Source organism: Ranitomeya imitator, chromosome 5 (genome assembly GCF_032444005.1).
Source record: "Ranitomeya imitator isolate aRanImi1 chromosome 5, aRanImi1.pri, whole genome shotgun sequence".
In the NCBI taxonomy this organism is placed as follows: Eukaryota; Metazoa; Chordata; class Amphibia; order Anura; family Dendrobatidae; genus Ranitomeya; species Ranitomeya imitator.
Genome location: NC_091286.1, coordinates 106,501,334 through 106,514,283, shown reverse-complemented (window position 1 = coordinate 106,514,283; position 12,950 = coordinate 106,501,334). Strand labels below are relative to the sequence as shown.

The following is a 12,950-nucleotide window of genomic DNA, read 5'->3' as shown; positions in this document are numbered from 1 at the left end:
ACGTTTGACAGGAGGATCTACAGGAGGGGATTCTGTCCATTGTTTTCCGAGATCAGGAGAAAAGGGATATTTGGACTCAAGAGATCTCTGGCCCTGAAAACGTTTGTCTGGACGCTCCCTATGTCGCTGGACTATGGCCTGGAACTCCGGGTGATTGGCAAACACCCTGTGAGTACGTTTAGTCCTTTTGAAGGACACCGAATTATCCATACTGGAGGTCGCCGGTTCCTCGTCGACCTGAAGGGACTGGTTGACGGCCTCAATGAGACTATCTATAGTGCTCTGATAACCTGGCGACTCCAGATCTAGAGGCCCATTGGACTCAGGATCAGAGTCCTGGTCGGAAGATGTGCCTGGGGAGCGAGAGCGGGAAGCTGAGCCACCAGACGCCGAGGCACCAGAGGGCCTGGGGGACGAGCTACGGACGTGCTTCCTAGATGGCCGCTTGTGCTTAGAATGAGAGCGGCTCCTACAGGCTGAAGATTCCCCTGCTGTAGGGGAATCCTCCTGAATAGGTGGATTAGTGGTCCTGCTCCTGGTTGGATCCTGGAGGGACTCAATAGCCTTAGTCAAAGAAGCCATAGAATGCGAAACCCACTTAGGGGGACTGGTCACCACAGGCTCGTTTGCGGTGGGGGGCTCCTGAGCGCTTTTAGGGTCACAAGCATTACAGAGCGGGGCAGTATGCCCGCTTGGTAGCGCAGCCTGACAGGAGGTGCAAGAAGTAAAGAACACTGTATGCGTTTTTGCAGAATTTTTGTGTTTAGGCAGAGCCATGTCTGTTAATCTCCATGCAGGCTGTGCAGCTAGTAAAGCGGAGCACTGTGCGGCTAGTAAAAACGGAGCACTGTACAGCTAGTAAAATGGAGCACTGAGTAAAGCGGAGCCTGCAGAAGGATGGGAGCTGTGTCAGCGCGCAGCGCGCGTACCCAGGTCCTGTGTCCAGATGCCGCACTGAGACCAGTGAGGAGAAGTGGCGTTGAGGTCCCCCTGTTGTGACAAGATGGCCGCCGAGAGCTTGGAGGGCGCTTCTCGCACTGTGCGAGAAGCGCTGGGCGGGGCCTCGCACGAAACGCGCACTGTGGGCGGACCGCGGCCTAGCAGAATCAGAAGCGGGACTAAATTAGCGGTGCCCGGCCGCAAGATGCGGCCAGGCCCGCGGTGCGCTCGGGAGCCCCCCTTACCCTATAAGACTCACCGCTTGAGAGCCTCTTCAGGTGAGGTATGAAAGGCGATGCAGTCCACCTCGATCCAGCGCCCTCTTGATGAGGGGCTGGAGAGGGACTGGGAAGCTCCTTGCAGCACCGCTATTCTTTTAGTGGTGGAGCAGAGGGAGGTGGCCGGACAGTACTCTGGGAAGATGGCCTCTGTGTATCCTAAGGGTTCGCTCCCCTAGGATTTCACAGGGGATGTCCACGGCCGAGCATCCCACGTCGCAGGAAAGGGTACGGGGAGTAAACTCGCCATGCTCGCCTGTTGGTGTTTCGAGGGAGATCGGACCACTTAAAAGGGTCCGTCGCCCCTTTCATCCTCTTGCGCAAAGTGAAAAAATAAAAATAAAAATAAAAGTAAGAACGTCTGGAAAGAAACAGACGCAGTGTGCCTCCTACGGACACTAAGCAAGAACTGGTGTTATCCGGAGCCAGTGGGCGGTGTATACTGCAGAGGAGGAGCTAACCCTTTTTTGTATTTACTTAGTGTCAGCCTCCTAGTGACAGCAGCATACACCCACGGTCCTGTGTCCCCCAATGTGGTGATGGAGAAACATTAATAAATAACATTTTCCTCATGTCTGCTTTACATCAGTACCATTTGTAAAATGTTATTTTATTTTGTTAGCCTTTTAGGAAGTTTAAAAATGTAGCTGTAATTTTTCATTAATTCAAGGAAATTTACAAAAAAATGTATTTTTACCACCTAAATGTAGCTAACTTCTGAACAGGCCACTATAGCTGACAGACTCTAAGGCCGTTATTTGGTCGTGAATTGCCATCGCGAACATCAGGACCACACGATCATGATCCCAGGGTGCCGATGGGGTTAAAGAGGAAGCCCCCAACACTCTTAAGGATCTAGATGTTGTAGTCACTATTAACAACGGTATTTAAGGGGTTAAACGGCCATGGTTGGTACCAACACTGACCGTGGCTGATGCAGCAAGTTGTCAGATATAGTGTACCCCTGACAGCTTCTGGATTGTCACCTGTATGGGGATTACAGTCTCTTATATCTCATAGACAAAGTGCAGAGTATGAACGGCACTAGGCGATCACACAACAGACGGTTCAATAGTAGACGTGGGATCCTTATTAGGGCTCATATAGCACGTATAAATCCAGCAGTATGCGGGTGGTGCTCCACAAAAAAAGTCGTAAGCAGATATCAAAAACAAAAGAAATAGATGTGGTAAAACTTGGGTGAGTGCCACATCTACTTCTTCTGTTTTTGATATCTCTTATATCTCAGGTCAGTTAAAAGACGTATTGGTGGTCATTAAGGGGATAATTGGACAGACCAACTGTGATACAATCTGCCCGCACATAGTTTTTATATGACGCTTGTCTAATTATGGTGATTAATAATCTGTTTGTGAATGGCCTTCTAACTATGCAGCTTTTCATTTCTACAACTATGAACAGAAAAAAATAAGCAAAATACAACCAGCACTATGTGCCCTGCTAACTCAGTAACCACTGGGGACGATTCAAGTCCCACAGTTAATGCTTCCCTACATAGTAAATAGAAACGTCATGTCAGAAGACAGGTTCTGTGAATAGTGAGTACATTGTGTACATACCAGAAAGCAGCATGTAGCCGTCAAACACAACGGAAGGAGGAACTCTCGGTTTGCAGTGTTTCACTGCTTCTGCAATTTCCCTGATGAAGCAAGAATACAAAATGCACATTATTAATATAATAAAGTTTCAAAGTAAAAATAGATTATCTATAGCAGGGGCCCAGAAGCTTTCTTACTGTTTCTTTAAAATGGAATACAAAATAGGTCGTATCCCTGAGACCAAGCTTCATTGAGTGGACAACACAGAAATATCAGCTGTGCAAACTCTGGAAAGTGAGTCAAGTTCTAACATCATCAGGTCACAATTCACACAAAAATAACATGTAGCAAGTGCTCACACTGATTTTATATATATATTATATATATTATATATATATATATATATATATATATATACACACACACACACACACACATTATAAATATAAATATACATTATAAATATAAATTTATGTAAATATATATATATAATATACATACACACACGTGCTTCTCACAAAATTTGAATATCATCAAATAGTTCATTTATTTCATTTCTTCAATACAAAAAGTGAAACGCATTATGTAGAGTCATTACAAACAGAGTGTTTGTAAGTCATTATCATTATGTCAGGAAATTAGAACAATTAACAAAAAACACCTGCAAAGGCTTCCTAAGTGTTTAAAAAGGTCCCTTCGTCTGTTTCAGTAGGCTCCACAATCATGGGGAAGACTGCTAACTTGACAGATGTCCAGAAGGCAGTCACTGACACACTCCACAACGAGGGTAAGCCGTGAAATGTCATTGCTAAAGACGTTAGCTGCTCTCAGAGTGTATCCAAGCATATTAATGGAAAGTTGAGTGGAAGGAAAAAGTGTGGTAGAAAAAGGTGCACAAACAACCGGGATAACCGCAGCGTTGAAAGGATTATGAAAAGGTCATTCAAAAATTTGGGGGAGATTCACAAGAAGTGGACTGCTGCTGAAGTCATTGCTTCCAGAGCCACCACACACAGACGTATCAAGGACATGGGCTACAAGTGTCGCATTCCTTGTGTCAAGCCACTCATGCTCAATAGACAAGGCCAGAAGCATCTTACCTGGGCCAAGGAGAAAAAGAACTGGACTGTTACTCAGTGGTCCAAGGTATTGTTTTCAGATCAAAGTAAATTTTGCATTTAATTTGGAAAATCAAGGTCCCAGAGAGTCTAGAGGAAGAGTGGAGAGGCACACAATCCAAGCTGCTTGAGGTCTAGTGTGAAGTTTCCACAATCAGTGATGGTTTGGAGAGCCATGTCATATACTGGTGTAGGTCCACTGTGATTTATCAAGACCAAAGTCAGCACAGCCGTCGACCAGGAAATTTTAGAGCACTTCATGCTTCCCTCTGCTGACTAGCTTTTTGGAGATGGACATTTCATTCTCCAGCAGGACTTGGCACCCGTCAACACTGACAAAAGTACCAATACCTGGTTTAATAACAACAGTATCACTGTGCTTGATAGGCCAGCAAACTCTCCTGACCTTAAACCAATAGAGAATATATGGGATATTGTCAAGAAGATGAAAGACACCAGACCCAACAATGCAGACAAGCTGAAGGCTGCTATCAAAGCAACCTGGGCTTCCATAACACCTCAGCTGTGCCACAGGCTAATCGCCTCCAAGCCATGCCGCATCGATGGCAAAGGAGCCGTGACCAAGTATTGAGTGCATTTACTAAACATACATTTCAGTAGGCCAACATTTCGGATTTTAAAATCATTTTTCAAGCTGGTGTTATAAAGTATTCTAATTTACTGAGATAATGACTTTTGGGTTTCATTGGCTGTAAGCCATAATCATCAACATGAAAAGAAATAAAGACTTGAAAATAGATCACTGTTTGAAATGACGATATGTAATATATAAGTTTCACAATTTGTATTGAAGAACTGAAATAAATTAACTTCTTGATGACATTATAATTTTGTGAGAAGCACCTGTATATATTTATCTATATATACACACAGATGTCAAGTCTGACAAGGTTTTTGCCATTGTCACCAGTTAAAGAGACTCTGTCACAAGGCAAGATTGCCTTGTGCAGGCATGTACTACGGAGGACAGAGAATGAACTTCAATCCAATATTGCAGCCAGCGGGTAAGGAAAGGGTGAATCAAACACACGAAAACCCCGCCCCTATGGCTGAAGATTGTTCCCTCCAAATTCAGGTGACAGAGTCCCTTTAAGTGGGAATGTTTCTATTTGTGAAGATGCATATGGAAACGTACAGGCCATGCAATACTCGTCTGGGAATTTAAATATGCAAATAGCCTCTTCAGAGATGTAGAGGACTGGAACTCAGGTGCCACCTATTGGGGATAGGAATCCTCAAAGCCAATATCGACTCCAGCAAACCTTAGCGCATGACTTGGGATGAAAGCCAATCAAACACTTCATTTGCATTTTGTTTTGGGTTTTTTGACCCTCAGTTGTGCAAAGCAGGTCTGATGTGACTGTCTGAGAGGTATTTAACAAGTGTTTTAAGGGAAAATGTTTCGAATTGTAAAGTGTGGCCAGTTGGTATACAGCTGCACAGGAATACATGAAGTTGTCATGCTCGGGTCAGGAGAGCCGCTGGTCAGTACGTGCACTGCGGTCTGATTTATACAGCCATCTGACTGCTCCCTAAGGCTACTTTCACACTTGCGTTTTTGTGAACACGTCGCAATGCGTCGTTCTGTGAAAAAAAATGCATACTGCAAAGCTGCCCGCAGGATGCGTTTTTTTTCACATAGACTTGTATTACCGACGCATCGCGACGTATGGACACATGTTCTTCGTACGTTGTGTCCTGCGTTTTTTACTGCACATGCCCGGACGTAACTCCTCTCCCTCCTCCCTGGCACTTTACTATGGGCAGCGGACACATTGAAACACTGCTTCCGCGGCACACGTTGTGCTAAAAAACTCCAACGTCCGTTAGTACATCACGCCGACGCTTATCGATATTGACGTTTAGTATTGCTACCCCCAATAGGTTGCATTACAGTTTCTGTCAATTTCCTCTCTGAAGTAGCAATGTGAATGCAGAATGTTTAGGTTTCAGTTTATACACATTACCTGATGTGTGCTGGAGTAGTTCCACAGCAGCCACCAACAATGTTGACCAAACCATCCATGGCAAAGTCCTGAAAATAACATTTATATTATAAATTAAGTGAATGGGAAGAAAAATATTTAAGAATGGTGAAAACACTTTCTTTATTTTTTTCCCCTCATGGCATAATTGAATATTAAAGGGAACCTGTCACCCCCAAAATCGAAGGTAAGCTAAGCCCACCGGCATCAGGGGCTTATCTACAGCATTCTGGAATGCTGTAGTTAAGCCCCCGATGTATCCTGAAAGATGAGAAATAAAGGTTATATTATTCTCACCCAGGGGCGGTCCCCGCTGCAGTCCAGTCCGATGGGTGTCGCGGTTCGGTCCGCCGCCTTTTATCTTCATCAGATGACGTCCTCTTCTTGCCTTCACGCCGCAGCTCCAGCGCAGGCGTACTTTATCTATCCTGTTGAGGGCAGAGCAAAGTACTGCAGTGCGCAGGCGCTGGGCCTCTCTGACCTGTCCCGGTGCCTGCGCACTGCAGTACTTTGCTCTGCCCTCAACAGGATAGATAAAGTATGCCTGCGCCGGAGCTGCGGCATGAAGACAAGAAGAGGACGTCATCGTAAGAAGATGGGAGGCCCCGAACAACGACACACAAAGCAGCGGGGACCGCCCCTGGGTGAGTATAATATAACCTCTTCTTCTTATCTTTCAGGATACATCGGAGGCTTATCTACAGCATTCCAGAATGCTGTAAAGCCTCTGATGCTGGTGGGCTTAGCTCACCTTCCATTTTGGGGGCGACAGGTTCCCTTTAAAGAAAAAAAAAAAAAATCACAGAAACAAAAGACAGCTCTACTATTTCAAAGGAATCTAACACTTCAAAACATTTTTACTCCATGACAATATGTGGAAACATGTTGCACATGAGGGGAGAACTACAAAGCCGGTTACCTTTATGTGTTTGGCCGTCACTTCTGGAGTTTCATCATAACCACCAAAAGTGTTTGGGAGACCTAAAAATATGAAAAAAAGAAGAACCCCATCAATATTTTATTTAAGCCTATTAATTTACTATTTACAGTAATTGTCATTTAAATTTTTTTCCATACACCAGTAGTACACAACTTTGTAACATATCTAATCAGAGAAATCTGCCTCTTTCACTTGCTGCTGTGATCTTTCATTCTCGCAATTCTCAATTCATTTGTAAACTCTGTCTTTAGCGAACACAGCTGTTCCCATTACCGACACAGAGAGATCACTTTGCTTCATCTCTTTTCTCAGTAACGGGAAAGACTCTTTACGGACCACTGATTTTACTTAAGAATTGTGAGTGAAAGCAGCAGATGTCTCTAATAAGATATATTACAAAGTTGCTTATTTTAACATGTACTATTGATTTATAGAATAAAAATTAAAATGATGGTTAGTCTTTAATGTAAACAAATAATATACAGAAGATGGGAATGTATTAAACATTTGGGGCACAGCGATAATATTTTAATCACCGTGGTCACGAGAAAAATGCATTTAGTGGAAAAATTCCATGAATGTAATCTGTCAGTATGTTTTTATGGTGTAATCTGATAGCAGGATAATTCAGGGAAAGAAAGCCTGATTTCAGCAATGTCTTAAAGGGAACCTGTCACCCCGTTTTTTCAGATTGAGCTATAAATACTGTTAAATAGGGCCTGCGCTGTGCGTTACTATAGTGTATGTAGTGTACCCTGATTCCCCACCTATGCTGAGAAATACATTACCAAAGTCGCCGTTTTCGCCTGTCAATCAGGCTGGTCTGGTCAGGTGGGCGTGGTGACATCGCTCTTTTCTTCCCCAGCTTTCCGTTGGTGGCGTAGTGGTGTGCGCATGTCCAAGTTCCGAATTCCCTGCGCGCACGTGAAGACACAGCGCGCGATCTGCGCTGTCATCCCTTTCATCGGTGGGGGCGGCCATCTTCCTGGGGCCGCGCGTGCGCAGATAGAGTGCTCTGCTGCACGGGGCTTCAGGAAAATGGCCGCGGGATGCCGCGCGTGCGCAGAAGAGATCGCGGCGGCCATTTTCCCAAAGCCGAGATGCAAACTCGGCTTTGGGAAAATGGCCGCCGCGATCTCTTCTGCGCACGCGCGGCATCCCGCGGCCATTTTCCTGAAGCCCCATGCAGCAGAGCACTCTATCTGCGCACGCGCGGCCCCAGGAAGATGGCCGCCCCCACCGATGAAAGGGATGACAGCGCAGATCGCGCGCTGCTTGTTCACGTGCCCACAGTGGATTAGTCACTTCAACATGCGCACACCACTACGCCACCAACGTAAAGCTGAGGAAGAAACAGCGCTGTGAACACGCCTACCCGACCTGACCAGCCTGATTGACAGGCGAAAACGGCGACTTTGGTAATGTATTTCTCAGCATAGGTGGGGAATCAGGGTACACTACATACACTATAGTAACGCACAGCACAGGCCCTATTTAACAGTATTTATATCTCAATCTGAAAAAACGGGGTGACAGGTTCCCTTTAAGGGCCACTTGGTGCAATTTTGATAGAATCCCTGTTTTCTCTGCTGTTGATGTAACAGTGGTCAGAATGTTGAGCTGTGTATAGCCTTGCCAACACACCTGTCTGTCTATGTCGTTTTGAGTTCTAATCAAAGACCACATCAAAAGGGCAAGCAAGCATGGCCAGAGGGCAAGCAAGCATGGCCAGAGGGCAAGCAAGCATGGCCAGAGGGCAAGCAAGCATGGCCAGAGGGCAAGCAAGCATGGCCAGAGGGCAAACAAGCATGGCCAGAGGGCAAACCAGCATAGCCAGTGGGCAAACAAGCATGGCCAGAGGGCAAACAAGCATGGCCAGGGGGCAAACAAGCATGGCCAGAGGGCAAACAAGCATGGCCAGAGGGCAAACAAGCATGGCCAGAGGGCAAACAAGCATGGCCAGATGGCAAACAAGCATGGCCAGAGGGCAAACCAGCATAGCCAGTGGGCAAACAAGCATGGCCAGAGGGCAAACAAGCATGGCCAGGGGGCAAACAAGCATGGCCAGGGGGCAAACAAGCATGGCCAGAGGGCAAACAAGCATGGCCAGAGGGCAAACAAACATGGCCTCAGTGTAAATAAGCATGGCCTAAGGGCAAATAAAAAATGCTATCATTGAATTCACATTTACCAATTATGTATGCATAAACTACTCACCTGCATTTGGATAACAGATAATATGGGATGTTGTGCATTTCCCGATGGCTTCAATGAAGGGTCTCATTTCAACTGCTCCCAATGCACAGTTCAAGCCAATGCTTAAAAGAGAAAGAAAAAAATCTTGTTTCTGAAGATTGTTAATTCAAATGCAATTATTTACATCTGTTTAATACTGATCAATGACATTTGTTTCTTTCAGATAGACAATTTATTTTAAAGTGCAAACATGGCATTGAATTGGCTTGCAAACAGATAAGGAGTGGGTTACAATATTCCACTTTAGGAACGTAGTATCGTGCAAAAAGTTTTTTTCAAGTTTGCAACTTTACTACTCAGAACATTAGTTTTGGGGGCTGTAGTACTGGTCCATCAGGACATTTGCTGCCAATATAACCCTAAAAAAGTCCCACATCAGTATTACCCAATACCACTGTACAAAGCTCCTTCACATGTCTCCGAATATGAGAACTGAGGTTTTCGGCTTTATTCGGCCCTAGAAGTGCTAATTAGAGAGGCACCAAATGACCACATCCTGCAGTCCAGTAACAAGGGTCTCAAGGGAGATCTATGTCATGTATAGGGTCTGTGCATGGATCCTTAAATAAGTGTTTTGGTAAGAGGTGGTATCAACTCAATGGATCTACTAGACATGGCCATCACTGGAAATCAACAAATGCTGTCATTAACAGTCCCAAAGACTGCAAAAGATACAGGGCGAGTTCACATTAACTTGCGGATGTGACAGCATAAATCACTCATCTAAACTGGTCCTGAGAAACACTGGTAAGTAGAATCAATTTGGCCACACATCCTACAATCACTAAATTTGACCCTTAAGGTACCGTTACACTTAACGATTTACCAATGATCACGACCAGCGATACGACCTGGCCGTGATCGTTGGTAAGTCGTTGTGTGGTCGCTGGAGAGCTGTCACACAGACAGCTCTCCAGCGACCAACGATGCCGAAGTCCCCGGGTAACCAGGGTAAACATTGGGTTACTAAGCGCAGGGCCGCGCTTAGTAACCCGATGTTTACCCTGGTTACCATTGTAAATGTAAAAAAAAAAAAAAAAATAGTACATACTTACATTCCGGTGTCTGTCACGTCCCCCGGCGTCAGCTTCCCGCACTGACTGTGAGCGCCGGCCGGCCGTAAAGCAGAGCACAGCGGTGACGTCACCGCTGTGCTTTACAGCCGGCGCTCACAGTCAGTGCGGGAAGCTGAAGGCGAGGGACGTGACAGACACCGGAGTGTAAGTATGTACTGTTTTTTTTTTTTACTTTTACAATGGTAACCAGGGTAAACATCGGGTTACTAAGCGCGGCCCTGCGCTTAGTAACCCGATATTTACCCTGGTTACCAGTCAACACATCGCTGGATTGGCGTCACACACGCAGATTCAGCGATGACAGTGGGAGATCAGCGACCAAAAAAAAAAAAGGTACTGATCATTCCCAACGACCTCCCAGCAGGGGCCTGATCGTTGGTCGCTGTCACACAGAACGATTTCGTTAACGATATCGTTGCTACGTCACAAAAAGCAACGATATCGTTAAAGAAATCGTTGTGTGACGGTACCTTTAAGGCTGCACGATGACTTTGCATGAATATCCAGAGATCACAGTCTTCTGATACTACATTGGAACATGAATGTGGTAAGGTTGTGATCCACAAGTCGACTGGAATCTAAATCTGCTGGACTTCTGGCAACTGTAAAATTAAGGCAATGTTACAAACCTCACTCTGATATTGGCAGTACGATGACATGCTTAACCAGCGCACATAGTACCTCACTTCTACTGAACATCATTAGGATGTTGTAAGCCTTTCTTGGAAACATGAGGGAACATTATGTGACTTGCGCCAGAAATCTGGCAGAAAAAAATTATTATTTTATTTTGCAAAAACATTTACATCTCCTTTATGCATTTTGCTCTAAGGTAATTAATAGAAAATAATTTTAAAAAGAAATAAATCCCTGTAAGATCCGAAACGTAATAAATATTAAAGTACAAATAAAGGTTTTCTCACCACAACGGCTCAGCGTGAGACACGCTAATTACAAAGGCTTCTCCCGTTTGACCAGAAAGAGTTCGTCCACTTTTATCTACAATGGTCCCTGAAATCTACAAAGATTGGTAAAAAACAAGACAAAGCATAAAGTTTTAACCCCTTATTGACCAAGCTAATTTGATCTTAACATTGGGCACAGGTTTATTTTTTTTTCCCAAGATCGCAGATATTCACTGAATAACAGCGATCACGTGATTGGGGACCGGAAAATCTGGCCCTTATCTTGTTCTCCAGGGTCTCAGCAACTCCCAGTAGCTGAAACCCTGGAGATTTTCCGACTCTTGGGGGCGGTGCAGCCTTATTCCCGATCGCCGTTTTAAAACATCAATGAGGTAAATAATAAGTCCCCTCACTCTTTGCACCTGCACACTTATGAAACCCCCTAGCGCAGACAACGGGCATACTCCTGGGCAGTACGGACTAATTGACTGCAGCAGTGGCATGCTTTTAACCAAAACTGGCAGCAGCTGACGGAAAATCAGCGGACAAAAGAAGAGGTGAATATAGTTTATCGCTTTCTCAGCAACTGGAAAAATGTAGTTACTTACCGATAATGTTGTTTCTCCGAGCCTATGACGGCACTACGGAGAGGGGATCCACCCATCGGGGACAGGAAACCTAAAGATAAAAAGGGTGGTACCTCTCTCCCACATCAGTTGTTTACAGAGCACTAGAGGAACTTTAATAACATAACAAAAAATATTTATCATTACTATGAAGCTTAATGGAGACACCGTGTGGCAACATCAAAAATAATATCAACTAAACTAAGTGTGCACACCCACACGTGAAGGTAGGGAATGTACGGGTGCCATCATGGGCTCAGAGAGATACCGTTATCGGTAAGTAACTACATTTTTCTCCTTCACCCATTACGGCACCACGGAGAGAATTGCAGAGATTTGTACATTGGGGGATGACCACCGCTTCCCGAACCCTTCTCCCAAAGGTAAGATCTGAAGAGGAGGCTAGGTCCAGCCGATAATGGTTAAAGAATGTAGAGGAGGAAGACCAAGTAGTGGCTCTACATATCTGTTCTATCGAGGCGCCAGCTCTTTCTGCCCAGGAAGTCGTTATTGCTCTTGTTGAGTGAGCCTTTATTTTCTCTCGGATGACCGCCCCACGCGAGGAGTATGACCGGGTGATGGCGTCCTTATCCATCTTGCCAGCTTGCCCTTAGAAGCTTTTTGCCCCCTTCGAGGACCCTAAAAGCACAGAAATAGAGACCTATCCTTCCTACACTCTCGTATGGCCGCTAGGTATTGGATTAGGCACCTTCTGACATCTAGTGTATGTAATACTTTTCCTTCCCTATTTTTGGGATTGGGACAGAAAGAAGGGAGATTTCCTGAGATCTATGGAAACGCGACACCACTTTCGGTAGGTAGGCCGGGTCACTCTTAAGTATAACCCCCTCCACTGAGATTTGTGTGAAAGGGGGTGATGGCCTACCATGCCTGAATGTCCCTGACCCTACCCATACGAGAGCTACTAGAAGTGACGTTTTAAAGGACAGGATTCTCAGCGAAGGTTCTGTCAGGGGTTCGAAAGGAGGTTTGGTTAGGGCTTTGTAAGGACCAAGTTTAAATCCCCAGAAGCAGTATTCCGAGAAAGGAACGGGCCTAGACCTGGCCGATGTTTTGATGAACCTGGATATCCACCGATTGCTAGCTTGTTTGTGATTGTACGGGGCCCCTAAAGCCGCGACTTGAACTTTGAAAGTCCTTGTAGCTAACCCCTGTTCCAACCCCTCTGCTGAAACTCTGAAAAGGTTGTTAGTGGAACCACCCTTCTAAATTTTGGAGCCTGAAAT

The 12,950-nt window shown here is 45.2% G+C and overlaps 1 protein-coding gene across 3 annotated transcripts in view; it reads right to left on the bottom strand.

The window, feature by feature from the left end:
- Nucleotides 1–12,950, bottom strand: part of MTR (5-methyltetrahydrofolate-homocysteine methyltransferase) — a 121,247-nt gene that overhangs the window by 65,937 nt on the left and 42,360 nt on the right. For 2 of the 3 annotated variants that reach the window (XR_011321919.1, XM_069769010.1), the window contains exons 8-12: nt 11,096–11,190; nt 9,058–9,158; nt 6,820–6,881; nt 5,883–5,950; nt 2,798–2,877 (exon numbers count right to left, since the gene is read on the bottom strand). Coding sequence is in view for 2 of the 3 variants with exons in the window: in XM_069769010.1 (XP_069625111.1) it covers nt 2,798–2,877; nt 5,883–5,950; nt 6,820–6,881; nt 9,058–9,158; nt 11,096–11,190 (406 nt within the window). In the remaining variant the exon portion in view is untranslated. The remainder of the gene's footprint in view (nt 1–2,797; nt 2,878–5,882; nt 5,951–6,819; nt 6,882–9,057; nt 9,159–11,095; nt 11,191–12,950) is intronic. The other variant, XM_069769011.1, reaches the window with a different exon arrangement.